Source organism: Myotis davidii, unplaced genomic scaffold (genome assembly GCF_000327345.1).
Source record: "Myotis davidii unplaced genomic scaffold, ASM32734v1 scaffold398, whole genome shotgun sequence".
NCBI lineage: Eukaryota > Metazoa > Chordata > Mammalia > Chiroptera > Vespertilionidae > Myotis > Myotis davidii.
In genome coordinates, this window is record NW_006290024.1 from 1,540,862 (window position 1) to 1,562,311 (window position 21,450).

General features: G+C 42.2%; 1 protein-coding gene across 1 annotated transcript in view; it reads right to left on the bottom strand.

Annotated features, from left to right (window-relative positions):
* LOC102768527 (protoheme IX farnesyltransferase, mitochondrial) overlaps positions 1–20,230 on the bottom strand; it is a 119,458-nt gene extending 99,228 nt beyond the window's left edge. The window contains exons 1-3 of the mRNA XM_006762741.2: positions 20,108–20,230; positions 15,968–16,101; positions 13,744–14,065 (exon numbers count right to left, since the gene is read on the bottom strand). Coding sequence (XP_006762804.1) covers positions 13,744–14,065; positions 15,968–16,101; positions 20,108–20,150 — 499 coding nt within the window. The 5' untranslated portion in view covers positions 20,151–20,230. The remainder of the gene's footprint in view (positions 1–13,743; positions 14,066–15,967; positions 16,102–20,107) is intronic.
* Positions 20,231–21,450: the final 1,220 nt, after the last annotated feature.

The window sequence follows — 21,450 nt, forward strand, 5'->3', positions numbered from 1 at the left end:
ATTACAACAAGCATGCCAAGTATCTCAGATGGCAAGTGAAGTTTTATAGTCATTGAAGATAGTGACATTCTGTGCTGATGGTGGGGACTGGGGTGAAGAAGAAAACCGGAAGCAAGACACCAAAGCCCTGGTGACTGCCGGAGCGCATCAAAGTCGGAGAGGACGGCTGCATGGCACCACCTGCTCGTTTCCTCGCTCGGCTGAAGCTTCACCAGCACCTAAACTTTCCAGTGCAGATACATGATTGGGCTAGTTGGCTCTCCTCTGCTGTATAATCCAGTACTAACAGTTCCCAACATAAACTAGGAGTCTCAAAATGTGTGTGTGATGACTAAGATGGTAGGGAAAATGACTAACAGAGCAGTGCACGTCTACAACCACTCCTGGAAGTCAATGTGGGGCTGGGAAATTAGTCTTCATTTCAATACACTGCACCTGAAGTGCACATGTGAGGCTGTGGCCGCGCAGACTGAGGGGTGGTGGTCTATTTCCGGGGAAACCGGCTGGTGGAGAGGTGGGCAGGCTCGCCTCCCTTTCCTAGAAGGGAGTGCACTGCATAATGAGGCAGCCTCGTGGGTGCCATGAGGACACAGAAATGTCGACTCGGCTGGACTTTAGATGCTCTGGCTTTTAAAATGACAGAGGTAAGAATTATGCCCTATCTCACAGCCTCCCTTGTAGCTAGAGGTGACCATGTTGTACAGTATTGGCCAGTGAAACAGAAGAAGTTCCTATCAAGAGCTTTCCTTCCCCAATAAAAAGGCAAATTTTTGTGAAGAGGTTTCTGGCATTTCACACTGTCCCCTTCTTCATCCTTTCTGCCTGGAGGACAGCATGATGACAGGGCAGTGGCAGCCATGCCATGGTCTTGAGCACAGAAGCCACAAGCTAATAATTACAGAACAGAGAGAAGGAACCAGGTATGTTGACAACATCCTTTAGCACCAGTTCTTCATTCCTATTTCAGACTCCTTGATGTAAGAGAAAAACAAACCCTTAATCTGTCTACATCACTGTTCTTCAAATTTCAGTCACGTACAGCTGAGCCCATTTTCAACTCACAGCTTGTTTTCTCTCTTTTTTAAAGGTGTCAATATTTTTTGAGATCATCATCCTCATGAAATTTATCTTTGCATTCCTTTACATGTCTCTATTGTAGCATTTTACACTTACAATCAATTCAATTAACATCAAATGGAACTTAAAACAATTAGATCATTAGAAAACAGAACAGCCTAGATCCATGGTCGGCAAACCGTGGCTCGCAAGCCATATGTGGCTCTTTGGTCCCTTGAGTGTGGCTCTTCCACAAAATACCACGTGCGGGCGCACACGTACAGTGCAATTGAAACTTCATGGCCCATGCGCCTAAGTAGGTATTTTGTGGAAGAGCCACACCCAAGGGGCCAAAGAGTCGCATGTGGCTCACGAGCCGTGGTTTGCCAAGCCGCAGTTTGCCGCCCAATGGGCCCTAGAAAATTGTATTTTTCATCTAACTCAGAAAACTGGCTCAAGCATCCTCACAGCCCTCTCCTACCAGAAACCAACTGGAATGAAGGAATGAAAATAAAAATCAGAGAAAAACCTGTATCAGCATAAATTAAGTAGAGAGTTGATACTAAAACCCCCAAGTAATGCTTGTCAAATATGGTACAGATGACATTAAATTGTAGATGGTTGCTGAGAGCTGACTTATTACTTTCATTACTATAGCCAAAAAAGCAGACGGCCTAAGTATCACCTAACAAGGAAATGGATAAACACGAGAAATAAAGGCTATGTGACAGCACCCGCCCCTCCCTCCTGCTGTGAGAGGTGAGTGAGGGTCAGGAGCAGAGGCTGGGTGGACCATGGGTGTGAGGGCCCACTGTATGAAAAGTCCCCTCACTGTGGAAGCTACAGCACAGCTCGGGGGAGGGAAAAGCAGTCACCTCAGAAAGAGAGCAGGTCCTGGCCCTGACATAACTCCCTGAGACAACAAGAGGCGGTTCTGCATCCCCTTCCCCTGCAGCAAGCCACCCACTGACTATGCTGGCACGGCAGGGTATCTTTCCAGCTCGGCAGGAAGTAGCACAGAGAAAAGGCTAGGCAGAAACACATTATATTCTGAGAGCATAGACAGACTACACTAAAAATGAGATGTGGAAAGTAGAACACTGGCATGTGTGGTTTCAAAAACCTTGAAAATACTTTGTAGAGAAAATGTTGCCCTGCTGGTAGCTGCAACTTCACCTCCTTCAGGCCACAGGAATGTTACATCAGTAACATAAACTGATAGCTTCCATCTTCAAGTTAAACCGTTAGGTGATGAAGAAAAATCGCACCACGCATTCATTCAATGAGCAGCTACTATGTGCAAGGCACTGCATCAATTATAGACAGAACAGTGCAAACAGACCAATCACCCTGCCCTCGTAGACCTTATATTCTTCTGGAGGACTTACTACCGTCTGGAACTTTCTCTTCACCTGAGAATGGACAAAGATAAATCTAAGATTTATAAGAAAGATTCTACAACATTTTTTTTTTAAAAAAAAGGAACATGGAAGAAAAAGAGGTTGAATGTATTTATAACAAAGATGCACCACAGTACTAGACTCTGAGCTCCTCATTAAGAGTAAGACGCATGTGGCAGAGACTCACAGTTACCCCATTCTGCCTGCTCTACTCACTGCACTCACCCCATTCTACCCAGTTGGAAGGGTACAGTTGGTACACAGCAGGGACTCAATGAAGAGCAGGTGAGTGAGTAGAATAAGTAGAAAAAAGACACTCCTATCTAATGTACAGAAGCAAGCACTGCCAAGTAGAATGCTAAAAGTCATGAGAATAAAAAGTACTATGGCGTAAAACAAAATCAGCGCTGTACATAACACATCTCAGAGGATCCTTCAGAGTGAAGCAAAAAATTATGGTGAGAAAAGCAGATGGAGAGAGTCTAACAGAGAGGTAATCACACTGGAAAATTAAATAATTGGTACAAATATGAAAAGGGAGATAACCTGACCATTATTTGATTGGCTATCCAAAATCTCATAAAAGAGTCAACTGAAAAAAACAATTTTTCAAATACCCCACATTAACTGCTCAATAAATGTATATAATCTACTTGAAAAAACTATAAAATTTAAGAGGCATAAAAGAACTCTTGAATAAATGAGGATGATGAATATGGTAAAGATCTCAATCCTCCCCACGCAAGTTAATATATAAATATGTTGAAATTCCAATTAAAAAATTAATATAATTTTAGGGAGTTGAAGGTGATTAAGATTTGTCCAGGGAGACAGCTTCACAAATCATTAAAAATGTGTGTGACATTCACCACTGGTAAATGACTTATTAAAAACTGGATATATGTCCACCTTACACTATTTTCTATAAACAAAAATTTTAAATGTAAAATATAAAATTATAAAAATGAGAGGCCCGATGCATGAAATTCGTGCAAGGGGCTAGGCCCTCGCAGCCCTGGCTGCCTTGGCCCTCACAGCCCTGGCTTCATCCAGATGGTCCTGCTGTTTGGTCTAATTAGCATATTAGCTCTTTATGGATAAGATTAAAATTTCAATAATATTTATCTCTCCCTTCTGTGTGGGAGAGCCTAATAACTATGCACAAACCAGCAACCACAAGGAAAAAAATACTACTAGATTTTGTTACATAAACATTTGCACATAAAATAATCATTAATAAATAAAAGAAACAAACAGCATATAAGGGATAAGACATCTACAATAGGTATATAGAATGGGTTCAAATCTTTACTATAGAAAGAACTCTTACAGACAATGAATAAAGACAAATGCTGAAGGCAGGAAAGGATAGAAGGTAAACAGAAGGCCATTCGATAAGATTAAAATTTCAATAATATTTATCTCTCCCTTCTGTGTGGGAGAGCCTAATAACTATGCACAAACCAGCAACCACAAGGAAAAAAATACTACTAGATTTTGTTACATAAACATTTGCACATAAAATAATCATAAATAAAAAAAAGAAACAAACAGCATATAAGGGATAAGACATCTACAATAGGTATATAGAATGGGTTCAAATCTTTACTATAGAAAGAACTCTTACAGACAATGAATAAAGACAAATGCTGAAGGCAGGAAAGGATAGAAGGTAAACAGAAGGCCATTCACAAAAGAAATACAAGTCACCAACTAACATGTGGAAAATATAACACCTCACCACCAATTTAAACACAGACTTAAAACCTTAAATGCCACTTTTCACCCATCAGATTGGTAGTTATTTAGAAAAATATACGATTATCTATCATTTATTGGTGAAGGATGATGAGTTGGTGGTCACTCCGGGAATAGCATACACAGGTAAAAGCTCTTTCCAGGGGGATTTGTCAGTGAAAATCCGTTTTCAGAGTATGCATACCCTTCGAGCCAAGAAGGCCACTCAGATGCACTTATCCTAGGAAAATCACCATAACTTTAACTTCAAAGATAGTTAAGTCAAAGAGAGAGAAACATGGATGTGAGAACTACATCAATTAGTTGTCTTCCATATGGGGATTGAACCCGCAACCTGGGTATGTGCCCTGACAGGGAGTCAAACCCTCAACCTTCCAGTGCACTGGAGGACTTTCCCAGTGAGCCACCCAGCCAGGGCCAAAAGGAGGTAGTTTTTTTATGGATTTTATTTTATTGTTTTAGAGAGAGAGGAAGGGAGAGAAACATCAATGTGAGAGAGAAACAGTGTTTGGTGGGCTGCCTCCCGTACACACTCAGATCAAGGATCTAACCCACAACCTGGGCCTGTGCCCTGACCTTTCTGTGCACACAACAATGCCCAACCAACTGAGCCACACTGGCCAGGGCAAAAAAGGAAGTTGTTTTAATTACATTGATGAGAAAGCATGCCTATTTAAGAAAGAAAGCAAACAACTGAACAAAATATTATGACCCCATTTTTATGGCACAAACCCAACAGAACTATATATATTCATTAACAGAATATAATTAATGATATAAAATATACTGATATAATTAACCTTCCTTGAACCTTTAATATGTGCTGGGTTTGGCACTAAATTATTTACCTGCATTACCTCTACAACCTTCACAACAATCCTAGAGGTAGCCTCCATTTACAGATAAAGCAGCCGAGGCTCAGATATTTGAAAACGTGTGGCATCCTCACAAAGTAGTAAGTGGTAGACCAGAGATTCCAGCCTTGCCAGTCTAACTCCAGTGGCACTGCCATTAATACTAACGTTACAACTCAGACTGTGGGCAGAAAACGCTGAAAAACTGTATTCAAAAGATTGGTAACTGCACAGCCTGGAGGGGACTTTTTGTATGTTTGTTCTGTCTTAAGAAAACACGACCTTAAAAGTTCTTTTAAAGTCACCAAAAGAAGGTAAACATATTAACACAGAATACTTTAAAAAATACACAAAATATTTACATTTTGAGCTTACGTTTATTTAAAAAGCAAAACTATATGAATGAGTTGTACAGAAAAAAATTGAGAATACACCAGAATGATGAAAATGGTTATTATTTTGAGAGGATCGAACTCTTCTCAATTTTGCTTATCTGTACTTCTTATTTTTTCTAAGGTAAACACGTAATATAATAAAAACTCTACTTTCACACTTATAAGCATATAATTATCAAGGTAATTATTTCAAAATATAAATTAAATTTCAAGAATTCTACTCAATACTTTTATGAAAATATGGAAAATCTCTTGTATAGTATCTGATAGCTGCAATCTACTCAAAACTATGAAGCAATCTAAAATAAGATTGTATCCTCCACTCCTGTTTCTTTTTTCTTTTAATAAAAAGCAACACTCTGGGCCCTCAGGGGTAAACATCTATACACTGATAGACTTGACATCAGTTCCATCAACCGCATAACCTATTGGTTCCAGTAAGCAATCTATTTTATTGTTCTGGTCTCAGAAAATGTGTTGTAGCTTTTCTGCACAGATGTTATTTAGGAAAAAAATTCTGCTTTTTATTGACCTATATTAAGTATAAATTCCGTTTGGTCACCAAAGCCTCTTATGATCCTCATCCAACATTTCTTTACCCCAGTGTGGTCCTTGCAACAAAGTCCAAAAACACATTGTAAATAGCTCAGTTGGCAAGAGAAAATCAAGGGGGACATATTATTTCTTTATAAACTCAATCTTACTTCCTTTCATGGAAGAAAAGTCTTTAAATGACATTAGCACCAGCACACATCTGGCCCAGATCCTGGCATCAATGCCAAGGCAGCAGGCTACTGCTATCCTACTGTCCTGCAAATGGCCACTATATGGCCCTCCACCTTTTCTAGTTAAATTTTCTCAGTTTATCACAGCTATCAACAAAAGAGGCCAAGAAAGAAAGACTAGTTCTATAAAAGAGATGGCTAATTCCCAGGTATTTCTGCCTCGGCTATCATTAGCAATAAATGAATTGCCCTGAAGAGTACAAAAGAAATCAACTGATAATGAAAATAATCCCGCTGACTCCAAGATGTGTAAATTCAAGTAATAAACTAAATAGGGAGGGAAAAGGTCAAATAAAAGGGTAGAGGTCATCCGAAGGGTGCTGCCTCTGTAAATGGAATGAGCAGAAGGAAATGACTTTAATTCAATTAGCTCATCTAGAAACCTAGGGCATGGAATATATAAAATGGTGCTGGAGGAATTTATTGCCTGGGACTTCTGTATCTGTAGCAACAGGGGCGGCTGCCGCTCTCTTTCTCCGGTGCATCCTGCTTTTGCACAGCTCTGTGTGGTCCAGGTCCTGCCCAGCTGCTTTTCCTGCTGCCCGCTGGGGAGGACTGCTCTGGCTCTCACTGGGCGAGTTCTCTGCATCCAGCCAGACCAGTGGGCCTGGGGCCGGCACTCTGCCTGCACAACGCTTACTTCACTGTCTCAAAGGGTGGTCCAGGACCACCTAGCATCAGGTCTTCCAGGCATGCTTGTCAAAAATGCAGATCTCTGGGTCCTGTCCCGGCCTACCGGATCTGAATCCCTGGGGACAGTGGCCAGAGAGCACTGTCTGAACCCACGTGCTGTGCAGGCTCCTTTGCATGCATACTCACATATGGGAAACAGTAAGCCAGTGGGCACCATGCAGCATGGTATGTTCTATTAAAGAAGTAATGCAGTCACTGCTCTAGATTTTAGACACCATGTTTTAAATATCAAACTCTACATCTGCCTACTTGGATATACAACAATATGAGGTATATAGAAGAAAAACCAATACAACAGCTAGTCTGAAGGTAAGATGTGGCCACAAAAAAAAAAATCCTAATTATCACACTTTCCTCTGTTCCTAAAGAAATAAGCATTGAGAATTAACTTTAAAAAGTGATTTTACATTAATTATTTAAAGTAGCTCTTTTAAGACTCTAAAAAGAGGAAACATGGATAATTATTTCCCGATTTGGCAGTCAATCAGCACTGACTTCCTAACTGCCAAACAAAACACCTCTTCCTAGCAAGCACCTTAGACTCTAGCATCTGGAAGTGTGCATCACTTCCTTTATGAAACGTCTCTTCTAGTTTCTGTGACAAAGCACTTGCATTTTCCTTTCTCTGGTCATATTATTCCCTTGCAGTCTCCTAATACACTCTACCTAATTTTTAAAAGGGATGCCCCCAAGGTCCTGTCCCTGGCCTTCTGCTTTGCTCCCTCTACACACTGCCCTTTGGCAACCTTGATCACCACCATGGCTTGCAGGCAACTCCATGCTGAAGGCCCCTCCTTCTTCTGGCCCAGAGTTCTCCTGAGCTCCTGTCCTTCAAAGCCAACTGCCCCTGCCCACTGAATCTCTTCACTGGATATGCCAGTGACAACTCAAATTCCATGTGTGCAAAACTCCGCTCATCATTATCCCCCAACCAGTTTCTTTCTTCAGAGTTCACATTCTTAAGGCTCAACACCACCACTCATCCAGTCTTCCATATCAGAAGGCTGGATGTTTTTCTAGAGTAGGGGCAGCAAACTCAAATGCCTGTGAGCGCACCCAGGCATTTTTTAACTTAAGGAACAAGTACACAGCTCTTAACACAGTCATTTCTATGTAGTTTGCAAAGGTTAACTCATTTAATACTCAGAACAACCCTCTGAAATAGGTATTATTATTATCCCTACTTTACAAATGGGGAAACTGAGGCATAGAGAGATTATGGAAATTGTTCAAGGCCTCTCAGTTAGTAAGAGCCAGGAATGAATGCAGGGACTGGTTAGAGAACTGGTTAGAGTACAGAACAGTTGAGGAGCACAGGGCTCAAAGAACTGCAGAAGGCTTGCTTTCCCTAATGACAGTCAAGGTCTTTGCAACTCCAGGTCCCAAATCTCCTCAGCACTCCACCACTTCTACCGTTCTGTTAATTCTAGTTCCTTCATATTTTTCTATATCTTTCTCTCCCCCGTTCTCCTTCCCCACCACAGCCTTAGTTCAGCCCAAGTCATTTCTCAATTGGTTACCAATGATTTATTTACCATCATTCTTGAGTCTCAATAGTCAATGCTCTTTAGCTGGGGCCAGAAAACTTTTTCTATAAAGAGCCAGAGGGAAAATACTCAGGCTTTCCAAGCCATAAATTTTCTCTATAATTACTCAATTCTGCCAACATAGCATGATAACAGCATAGAACAAATTGGCATGGCTGTGTTCCAATAAAACTTTCTTCACAAAAACAGGCAACCCTTTCTCAATAGTACTGCCACTGCAGTCTTCTTAATCCATCCTACTTCTTATACCGAAAGACATTCCACATGGTCTCCACACCTTAGAGAATATAATAAAAATATTAAAGTATTAAAAAAAAGAACCACCCACAGTGAATGCTTTTATAACCATAGGGCAGTAAAAATATTTCTAAGCACAAAAAAACCCCCACAGAAAACAAAAAAAAAAGAACTAACAAATTTGAAAAATCTCAGCAGGACAAAATAAAACAGTGAAATATCACAAGTAAAATAAAGGAAAAAGAAAATATTTTAAAAAATTAATGCATATGATGGATAAAATGCTAAAGAGAGCTCTAAAAACATCATTAAGAAATGACCAAGGATATGAGGTAAATAAAAGGAAACCTAGAAATGGTCAGTAGAGAAAAAGATGCTAAATCCCACCAAAACTGAGAAAATAAAAACGAACACACAAAAATCTTTTCAGTTTTCAAATAGGCAACACTGGTAAAGACAACTAATTCACAAGCATGGAGTACAGAAGGAGTCAGATTCCCACATGCCGTTGGAGGGAATGTAAATTAAACTATCTTTTTTAGGCACAAACCGGTCAGTCTATCAAAATTACAATATTTAAAGCTAGCAATTACATTTCTAAACACTTATCCTACACAAGGACTCACATAAGTATACAAAGATTTATATACATAAAAGTTAATAACAGAATTGCTTTTATTTATCTAATATATTTTTATTGATTTCAGAGAGGAAGGAAGAGGGAGAGAGAGAAATAACAATGAGAGAGAATTACTGATCGGCCACCTTCTGCTCACCCCACAAAGGGGATCAAGCCTGGGACCTGGGCATGTGCTCTGACCGGGAATCGAACCATGACCTCTTGGTTCATAGGTCGACACTCAATCACTGAGACACCCCTTTCAGGCGAGGCTTTATATTTTAATAGAAATAGGATCATTATACACACATGCATACACAGTTCTACAACCTGTCATTTTCTCTTAACAGTGTAGCTTTCACTGACAGTATTTACTTCACTGCATACCATTTCATTATATGGAACTGCCATTATTTACTTAACTAATCCTCTACAGGTAAACGTTTAGGGTGTTTCCAGTATTTTTGCTATTAAAAGCAATTCTGGACTGGCTGATGTGGTTCAGTGGTTGAATGTTGACCTATGAACCAGGAGGTCATGGTTTGCTTGCCAGTTTGATTCCTGGTTGAGACATATAACTGGATAGCAGGCTCGATCCCTAGTGGGGGTGGTGTAGAAGGTGGCCAATCATTCTCTCTCATCACTGATGTTTCTATCTTTCCCTCTCCCTTCCTCTCTGAAACCAATAAAAATATATGTATATATAAAACTTTATCTATATCTTTATATCTGCATATATATGGCTACATTTTAAGTAGGAGTTTCATCTAGAATGGATGAAAAAGGTACTTTTCCAGTTTAAGATACTCTGTTTCTGTATTATTTGAATTTCTTTTTCTTACAATAAATCTGTATTAATTCAGTAGTATTTAAAATCTGCTTAAAAGATAAATAAATAAGACAAAATATGTACAAAGTGACTGTGTTCCTCCAAAATGCCCCCCAGGTCTTTCCCTCGCTGGGGTGGAAAACCTGTGCCACAGTGACAGCATGGCCTGCTTCACTATTCACTCAGGAAGTGCCTCTCCAGCACTCCAGTCACACTGCACTACTCAGCACACTTCAGCTCTGAATATGCCAGATGTCTCTGCTTGCAATCCTTGCCTTTTCTGCCCAGTAAACACTCATTCACTTCAATTCCCTCCACAGGCAAAAGAACTCTCCCTTCTCTGGGTCCCCCCTCTGCCTCATGCACACATCCCTTATAATTCCTATAACACTAATTTCCCTAATGATGCATATAGCAATGATAATAGTATTGATTATAGCTAATTAAGTGCATAATAGTGCTGGGGAGGCACTTAATGCAGGTGTTTTACCTGCATTATCTCATTTAATCCTCACAATGAGGCTATGAAGTAAGTGCCACTATCTCTACTTTACACTCTAAGGTTAAGAAATTGCTCAAGATCACATAGGTATTAAGAAAGAGTTCTGGGTTTGAAACACAGATATATCAGACCACAGCTGTTCTATTGTATATATATGTACATGGTACAAAATCTCCCCATTAGAGTGAACTTATTGTTATCTCTGTATCTCCAGTAACCAGAGCCAAGGGGTATGTGGTAAACACCAATAAATACTGAAGGCAGGCAGTCTCTGAGTATGGAAAAGGGTCTTAATTGTCATCATCTAGTCCCACCCACTACACAATGCAGGAATCAACTTCCCTCAAAGATGACCTGCTTCCATTTAGATAGTTCCAATGACAGGGAACGTCACCTTACAAGGCAGCCCATTTCGCACCTAAATAGTTCTCCTAAGAACTCTCTTTCACACTGAGAGAATCTGCCACTCTGTTAGCATGTGCAATCTCCTAGTTTTGTCTTCTGGACTATAAGTTAGCAGCATTGTTCCTTTAAATCAATGGAACTACAGATGTCTAAAAATGGCTATTATGTCTTTCTCCTTTCCCTCACTTTATCCCTCCTCCCTTCTCTTTTCTAAGCACAACACTCTCACCCCCCAAGTGACAAGGTGTCCACATCTCCTCTTCCTTGTGGCTGCCCTCCTCTGGGGGACTTCAGTCTGTCAGTTCCCTCTCAAAAGCGAGTCCTGCCCAGCTGGTGTGGCTCAGTGGTTGAGCGTCAACCTATGACCCAGGAGGTCACAGTTCGATTGCAGGTCACGGCACACGCCCAGGTTGGGGGCTCCATCCCCGGTGGTCGGTGTGCAGGAGGCAGTCATCAATGATTCTCTCTCATCATTGACATTTCTATTTCTCTCTCCCTCTCCCTTCCTCTCTGAAATCAATAACAATATATTAAAAAAAAAGCAAGTCCCTACCAAGTGAGGAGCACTGTACCCAGAGAGCTAGAAGTGCTCAACAAGTATATGGCATGATTTCTACCCTGAAATTCTTTGGAAAATACAACCTATATTGAATAATCAAGTGTTTACCTATAATTATTTGAAAACTAACCTCTGAAGGTCTCCCATGTGCCAGTCATGTTGCTGGGTACTTCATGTGCATTATATGATTAAATTCTCAAGTGATTTATTATTACTTCTATTTTATAGATGAGGGAATTGTCTTAACAAGGTCAAGGCTAGTAAATGTCACAGCCAGGATCTGAACTCAAGTCTGCTTGACTACCCAGCCATATTCTGAGTGTTGAGGAGGGAACCTGTGCTGAGAGCATCAAAAGAAGACTTAGTGGAGAAGCCTTGAAAGGATGTGACTGGTCTCCGTGGAGGAAGGAGTATGGTGGGGCGGAAAACAAATGTTTCTGTGGAAGAGTCTAACCATTTCCGATTATAATGTCCCTTTAAAGTCAGGCAGAGTTGAGGCAGGAGGCAATACAGAGGACCTGCAGACGCTTGGGCAGGTCAGGAACACTGAAAGCCATGCCTTAGGAAATTCCTCTGGCAGCCCTGGGTGGCATATATTGCAGTGGAAGGAGAGTGAGGCAGAAAGAACAGTTAGGAGCTGGAGCAATAATAGTCCTCCTGCCTGGACCCGAACGAGGATGGTAGCTTCAGAAATGGGGATGAGAAACCACAGAGGCACCACAGAGGGGCCTACTGGTGCAGTTAGACTGGGCGGTTAGACTGAAGGGGAGAATGGAAAGCAAAGAATGTGCTAAGATTTCTCCTCGAGGAGAGGTGAAGAATATTGGCTTTGCTGACAGAAATGGGACATGACAGACTGAATCTGCCGAGTGCACACCAAGAAAATCCTGCTCACGGCAGAGCTCACTTCTGGCACCCAGACGGAGAGGCCTTGTTTTCTGGGTGACATCCGAGAATCACACCTTATCTACAGTCCTTCTCACATGTCAACATGACACTCAAACCAGCACTGAGACATAACTTCAAAGATACCACCCGAAATCAGCCTCCCCGCTGTAGAGCTGCACAGTGTACGTTTTACTATGATTCTCTGTCAAGTTCCCTCTGTCCAAGTGCCATCCTCCCTAAAAGGTTTTCTGTAAGTGAACTTGGTCACTGAGGAACAAGATGTGTCTGATTTGTCTCCTTTTCCCCTGGATTTCAGGCTCAACTCTCTTGAAAGACAAACAAATAAACAGAAACCACTCCTTCTTTGTCTCTATTCTCTACTCTCAAAGCCTCTCTGCCTCATCTGTTCACTTGCCGATTTTGACTCAACAATATTATTTACCACTTTCTGTCCGCAGAGTACCAAATACAACTTTACTGTTTACCCATTTCTTCTCCTTATTCTCATCCAGAAGAAACGGAGAGACCAGGTCTTCCGTCTGCAGGATGACCCAGGACATACAGTCCAAACAGCATGAGCCCAGAATGAGCTACTTCTAAGTTTAGCTATGAGATGGGATGATAATAACAAAGCTTCTCCTGACCCATGGTGTGGCTGAAGCAACCAAATGACATTATTATGGGTTAACACTTAAATGCATGCAATTGTTTTGGTGCAGTTTGCTACAATTAGGCAAAAAATCTGGTTCTAAACCTCCTTTCAGAAAAGCACTCAAAACCCCTTCATACCTGGGACAATCCCAGAGGTCTTACAAGAGGCAAACATCAGTGAGTGGGAGTCCCAGTGGCCACTGTGGTTCCACTGCACACCACGCACAGCAGTGCCGTCCGTCCTGCTGCGGAACTCAGACAGACAGACTCATTACCGCACTGCATCTTTAAAGGACAGCAGATGCAAACAACAAAAGTCAGAAATAAGCAGGATAAGTATTCTACTTTAATTGTAAATAAATGAGGATATTCTAGTACATGTTTAATACAATACTATTTACAATTCTGAGTAAATAGAATGCAGAAAATTTGACTTCAGATCTCAATTAGAGAGAATCTGCAGTTTCAAAATATTCCTGTTGGAGTAGGAAATAAAATCAGCTTCTTGTTTAACTAAAAATAAAGTTTCAAGGAAGACTCTAACCATACCAGAAAGACAAAGTACCTGTGAGTTTGATTTTGGATAGTCGAGCCAAAATTCCTGGCAAATCGTCCACATGCAGCTTCATCTCTTTCCACTGCTTTTCATCTTTTGTCTCTTTTCCCACATCTACTGAGCCTTCAATTATTGAGGCAGATTCTAGTTCTATCAATTCGGTTTCATTAGGCTTTCTGGGCAAAGATAGGGTAGAGGGTGCAAAAGGCTTCATCTCATATACTTCCGCTTTGGCTTTACTCGAAGACGATTTCTCAAGGAAAGGAGAGGCCACTGGCTCTGACTTTGGCTTTATTTGCTGGCGGAGGCTTCTGTTCAGCTGTGTGACATACTAAATTTAAAAAGTACATGTCAGTATACAAAGCCAAAATGCTCTTAAATGGTTGTTTAGTTACACCTTCTATCGGTCTGACTTTTATGGTACTTAAAAGATTTTCCTCTAACTTTATAAAACACAGGCACATGCACTAATATGAAAGTGCTTATTCCATGGAAGTCACTATCAGTGGTTCTCAACCTTCTGGACCTTTAAATACAGTTCCTCATGTTGTGACCCAACCATAAAATTATTTTCGTTGCTACTTCATAACTTTAATGTTGCTACTGTTATGAATCGTAATGTAAATATCTGATATGCAGGATAGTCTTAGGCGACCCCTGTGAAAGGGTCATTTGACCCCCAAAGGGGTCGCGACCCACAGGTTGAGAACTGCTGCATTAGACTAAGCCATAAGGAGAACACAATTAATTCCTCTGCAATAGTTTTCAAATTTCTAGACATTCCTAGGAATTTAAGTTCCTTGAAAGAAGATATTTTTATTTCTTGTTCATCTCTTCCAGAATGTCCCCTAATATAGTACCAGAAACTGGTGGTTTAACATTCAAGTACAATGAAGAAGTTTTCTATAATCAAGAGCCCAAACACCTGTTGAGTGCCATGTTCCCAGGCAAACAGTGCAGCGGGGCTCAGCAGACGTGCACTTCCCAGGCCTAAGTGACTTACAGCAGTGTGCATGAGGAAAGAACATGAGCTTTAGAGCTACACACTCGCCATTACTTAGTTGCAAAAAGTAATTACTACTAGCATTCATGAGGCACTTCAAAGTTCAATGAAATGCATATTGTTGTAGTTTATATAATATACATATCTCATGTAAGCTTTGCAAAAGTTGTTAAAGAAGATGGGTCATTATTAGTATCTCTCTCTTTAATTTGCAGATGAGGAAATCAAGGCTGAGGAATAAACTGACAGAGCCTAGAATCAATAACCAGTTAGTTACAGGTGACCCTGGACATGGAACCACTAACCTGATAACTAGTTAAGAGACTTTTCCATTACATATACTAGTCTTAGGAATTACAAACTCATGAATGAATCCAAAGTTCTGTTTACATAAAAATGGCATAATATATTTTTGAGTTTCTCTTCTAAATATCCATTATCCTTAAACCTCCACGTTAAAAAATCTGAACATTACTAGAAATTTAAATCTCTTACCAGAATAGTAGGTTTTTATAAGACTTTAAATTTTAAGTTAAAAAAAAGATGAGAGAAATTTAAAAGAGGATTTTAGATTATGAATTTGGTATTATTTCATGCTTGCAAGAATTTGTTAGCTAAGATTTCTCCATTCTATGATACTTTCTACTTGAGAAAATGTCAAATGTCCTCATTGGTAATTCAGAGCAAATTACTATGTTGCCCATAATATCATGAACCCGACCTAGACACAGGCCTACAAGAGGACTGAAATATATTATCGATGCCCACTACAAAATGCTGAGCAAACTACTCAAACCTCAATTTGTTCGATTCAGACATGCATCTGAATGCACTGCTAATGTAAAAAAACAGGAGGGCCACAATTAGAGCAATTATTTCTGTATTACTGTTGTATTCACAGAATTTTAAAGAATTTATAAAGTATTATAACAGTGCAGCTTTCTCTAATTTTAACCTAGTAAAACCATGCCAGAAATTTTCAATATTTCTCCAAACTTAATCAGTAAGTTCAAGACCATACTTTTAAGCTCAAACACCAAAATTATCCTGGTTTCAGTTAAGAATAATCAAAGCAAGGGATTTAAATTCTGAATAAACTGAAGAGGACACTAAAAGTCCTTTTTAAACAGTACTTCTTAGTACTCCTCTTGTAACGTGAATTTCTGAAATTCCCGCAAATTGAAAAGGAAAGGTTGAAGCAACAGAGCAAGGATGGTCTTCTGAACATACCATGCGCTTGAGGAAGGTGAAGTGCTGAAATGTAACCCACTGCTTGCTGGCGTTCCTAAAAAGATGCATAAACTTGTGAGGGGATGCCTGCACAGCTCTTCTTTCTAGATACCAGACACATCCTCCTACCCCTCCTGTAATAGAGCAGAAGGGAGAACAATGTTAAAGTGATTAATGCCTCTCAGCAGGGATGACTGTGCCTACCCAGGAGCAATGCCTGAACCATGGTAAGCAATGCCTATGAGATGGGTTATAAGTTTGAAATGATCTAGTCCGGATTTGTAAATAAACACAACTTATGAGCCTTACTGATAAATCTGCAAAATTCTTCACAGGCTAGGGAAATCTTTCAGCTCAGGATCATTATGCTTTTGTTATATTAAATGCCAAAATGACCACACTATAGATATTTTTAAGAAGAAAATATAAAACAATCAGTTCAATCACGTCTTTAAAAGTATAAAATGAGAAGCATAATTTTTCTCAATAAGTAACTGTAAACTGGAAGATATATTTCCGGTTACTATTTTGGCATTGTCAGGTAAGCCAAGTAAGGGGTGAGGAAACAGTTCTCAATAAAGTATGAGTGTATCAATCTTGTTGGGAAGAAACTATTTTTGTAGTATAGGCCTTTGGCTTTTAATCATTCTTTTAAACCTTCTTTCAAATACCAACAAATCCAACGCTCCTGTACAAGGTCTCTCCTAGGCAGGCCTTCCAAGTATAACGGCCCAGAGTCTTCCTTTCTGAGTCCCTCCCATGGCTTCCATGACACCAAAGGCTCCTGGCTTTCTCTGCCTCTGCTCATCACTTCTCAGTTTCCTATCGTGTCTCCTCTTGCTGTGCCTGCCACATTAATCCCTGAGCAATTGCAATTACAGGCAAAATTTAAATCTTCAACCCATCTCTAGAGTCATTATGCCTATTTCCAACTGTTCTCTTAGTATCACGGATGGGTTGCAATAGGCCTCTAAGAACACTTTATCCTCACCCATATCTCTGCTCTGTCCCCTTTGAAGAGAAAACCATTCCCTCAGGAATAGCTTGAATTCTTCCTTCATCATTTAATAACCATCAAGTCCAGTCAACTATGAAAGATATGTCAAATCTGTCTACTTCTTCCCATTCCTATTTTCCATTCCATTCTCTTATCTTACATTTGCATTATTGCAATAGTTGTAGGATTCAAGACAGTCATCTCTACTTCAGTAATTTCCTTCCCTGTCCAACTTAAGTACCATAGAGCAAACGGTTTTCTTCCTGAAGCCCAACATACATAATTACCCACCCAAACATGTAAATATACCTCACTGCAGCCACGCTGTCTCATCATCGCACTCCACACTGGTTCACCTTTATGTCCTTCGCCTGCTTACAGCTTCTTGCCTCACCTGTCAAATTTTCAGTCTCTTCCAATTACTCTATTACTTCATACTTTTCTATACTTTTTTAATACAAATTGTTTCCACTATGCTTTTTAGTTCCTTGAGACTCACTTTGCTATAACACAGCAGAGTGCTTTCCATAGAACAGTGAAACAATAGTTGATGACTGTATCAGCCCATAGCTTACTTGGACTGGGGGAGGCACTAGCACTGCCCTTTGGAATACATGGCAATTATCTTAGACTGTTGATAAGTCACTTCTTCACTGAAATCACATTCTCAAACCTGTTAGTTATAAAATGCTTATTTTCCACATAGGTGAACGTGTGTTTACCTGGACATATATACATAAAGGGATAGCAGTGTTTTTTAGGGGAAAATTTCTTAAAATCAATCCTTTAATATTTCAGTTTATTTATAAGTTAATGGTGTCCTACCCTTAATATTGTTCTTTAAGGTAATAGGACCTCAATATTAAATAATTGTGTCTAGAAGACATTAAGGTTTTATTGTATGGGCCTTAAATTTCAAAATCAGGTTTTAGTTCCTCAGGTCCAGTGAGAAATGCATGTTGCTGGGAGGGAATCACCTGGCAAACTGTCTCTCATGAACAGGTAGATGAAGTGAGATTTTACAGAATGGCAGTAAGAAAAAACAAAACAAAAACACATCTCGGAAACTGTACTTTTAAATTTTGAAAATACTTCATTTAGTCAAAACATGTTACATTTGTATGAATCGGTGCCTAGAATGTCAAAGACATTTCAGTTCTCTGTAAACAACCTTAGGTTAAAAGATACACAGGATACAATCGATACATTACCATAGATACATTAAAAATCTGCTAATATGTGGCCACATCCACTATTCACCATCAATAATGAGTCATGATTGTAGGGGTTTTAAATTAGGTGAGTAGACAGGTAACTGAAGGTCTTGAATTTTCTTTTGATGACTATAAAATACTCCAATTTTTAAAAGCAAAATCAGACACGACCAGTAGCTACCTAATATAGCCCCAGATGACCTCCCTGCCACCCTTTCACCATGCCGCTTCCATACTGAGCTCTCGTGGCAGATCTTCTAAGTGGATCAGGGTAGGTCACACAGATCTTTTTGGCCATTATATGCACAGCTTCAAGAAGCTAAGCTGTCTGTTAATTCCTCCTTTCCCACACTAAAAGACTGATCCAGCTACAAGCCATGTGGACCACATGTATACGAAGTCCACTTCCGAGACCTGGGGGATTCTGAGCTGCCCAGTGGAACTGTCCTATGGAAAACTGAAAGTACAGAACTGAAAGGCAGAAAACCAGCTAGTGTGAGGAATCCGAACTGGACCCTCCATACAGAGGTGATAATCAAGCAACAAGAAAGGCTGAGTTCTCTGAGAATGAGTGTGTATAGTCAGGATCAAAGAACACTCAGTCAAGGATGGTAGAAGGTTGCAAGTAATTCAAAAAGAATCACAGACTTTAAAAAACAAAACACTTTTCATTATGGGAAACCTGTCACATACAAAAGCAGAATACAATGAGCCCCCCTTACTTTACCCTCCGCTTCAACAATTACCAAACCAAGGCCAAGCTTGTTTCATTTACACTCCCTCCTACTTCCCACCCTCTTCCCCACTTTTGTACCAAAAGGGACCTTTGAAACCATCAAATTGCATGTCAGACTCACAGTGACCGATACTGCCAGGCGCTGCAGAGAGCTGGTGAGGCATGGGGCCTGAAAAAGTTTCTGGGATTTGTAAAAAAAAGGAGTCCTGGGATTCTATCGTCTCCATTATGGACCAGCGGCAACACGTTACTCACGTAGCCATTAGTTATCACTAAACTGCTGGGGGAAAATAATTCTCAACTCCTCTCTAATACTCCACCGGGGCAAATTTCATTCATTCACAAGGAATTACTGCGAGCCAGCAATGCACACCAGGTACCGTCCTCGGCACTGGGGCCAAAGAGGGGGGCCAGAGAACGGCCCCTCCCCTCCCAGTGTTTACAATACATTCTAGCTGGGAGGAGCATGTGATAAACGGTCCATAAGTCAACAATGGGAGCCTGTGCAGGCCACCCGGGGAGAAACAGGGCCCAGTGAGAAGAGGGGCAGGCGCTCTGCTCTGCTGCAGACGGGGCAGGCGCCTCTGAACAGGCGACACCTGAGCTGAGACCTCGCCAAGGACCGAGAAGGCGCACTCCGCCGTCAAAATGAGGCTGTTACAGGCTTTTCAAGCGGGAGGGTTGCAACAGGGGCCACGCGGAATGGCACGGAGCTAGGAGTCAAGCGGCGGCCCGATGCCCGCAGCTGTCATCGCCGTTTTCATTATCGTCGCAGCACCGCGACCCTCCACATCGCAGGAAGGCTGCGAGCGGGGCACAGCGCTTCCCGGTCCGGACTCCCGGCGGCCAGGCACGGAGGCCCGGGGCGCCAGGGGGCCCGGGGAGCCAGAGGGCGCGGAGTGCGCGAAGGTTCCGCTGTGTCCTCTCCAGCCTCCACGCGGTGCAAACCAACAAGAGCAGAGGCAGCGGCCCTCGGGGCGGGACGGGGCGCGGGGCGCCACCTGCACCACAGACCGAGCCCAGACCCCAGCTCCGCGGCCCCTCCGCTTCAGGCTCCTCCAAAGGTCACACCCCCACCGGCCTCAACCGACCTCGCCACGGGCTCCCAAGGTTGCAGCCAGTTTCAACCAGGTAGAGTACGTGCCCAAAACAAGGGAATTTTCCCCAAGCCGTGCCCGAGGGCGGTGCAGTACCTGTTAGGAGGCGTGAGGAGAGAGTGTGCGGGGAGGTGGCCATCACGCACGAGCCCGGGCGCTCTCCGGGGACCCCGTGTCCTCTCTCCTCACCGGCTGCTGGGCGCCGCCATCTTCTTTCCCCGCCCCTTACGCGAAAGGGGCTTCCGGTGCGTCACTTCCGGAATGGGACGCGGAAGTAAAGGGTTGCGCTAGGAGACGCGGGGGCTGGGACCCGCGCGAGACCGCAGGACTGAAGGTCGGAGGCCGGAGGGCCTTTCGGGAAACGCGAGGCGCTCGTGGGGCTGCAAAAGGGCCCGGTTGCGGAATGCCCGCGGACGGTTCAGAGGTACCTTGGGATTCATGTTGGTGCCCGAATCGCCAAGAGGAAGTGGTTCTCGGACGAAGCGTCCACCCTCCAGACTGATCGCAGTTCCCGCTGTACTGTGTTCGCTGTCGGGTGGGAGGACTGACGTCCTGCAGGTTGTGTGCTCCTGGTACACCCCCGGGAAGGCAGCGGTCAGAGCCTCTTCAAATGAAGCGGGTGCGCTCAGAGGTTCAGATTTGGGGCCCTGGAGTGAGATCTGCACTGGAGTCCTGGCTCCACCCCCTGACCTTGACCTGCCCGGGCTAATTGCTCGAGTCCCTGGACCTAATAGCTGTCCATCGGGGATAATGATACTCTGTGTGTTGTGGATGGTTGAGAGAATGAAATCGTGTCTCTCCAGGGGCTGCCAGCTGCCTGCACATATAAGACTAATAAATGGGCACTTGTGTATTGATTACGGGGCAGATCTTAGCAGCCCTCCCCCCTCTCCCCCCCTGTTCTCCTGTGTGAGTTCCACAGCTAAAGTACACGGAAGAAAAAAAGATGCAGCCTTTGAAAAAGAAGAAACAGGTAACTGGGATTTGTAAGGGCAACTTCTGTCTGTCTTCAAGGCTGAAGTGATAGTACTTTGGCTCACGGTGGCCAACAAAACGCAAGGTTGCCCTGGTTCTGCAGGAGCTCGCAGAGAACCAGCAGGGGGAGGGGCCTGTCAGGTGGGGAGTGTGGTGGGACCGAGACCGCAGCCCCGGGGAGCTGGGGCAGGCAGGGCCTCAGAGATTTAAACTTGGTACTCAGTTGGAGGAACAGGAGGTTTTTTCTTACATGCAAGGAAGGGATAAGGCACTCCATGGGGGAGAAAGAAAGCATTAGATACTATGTTAAAAGTTGCAAAACTCCTAATTTTCCATGTGTTTTTATGAACATGTGATGTTTATATCTGCTGCAGACATTATCCTCTTTGTGAACAGCACGTTAAGGCTCAAAGAGGTTTAATTGATCCGTCCAGAATTACCCAGCTGCCGAGGCCCATGCCTGT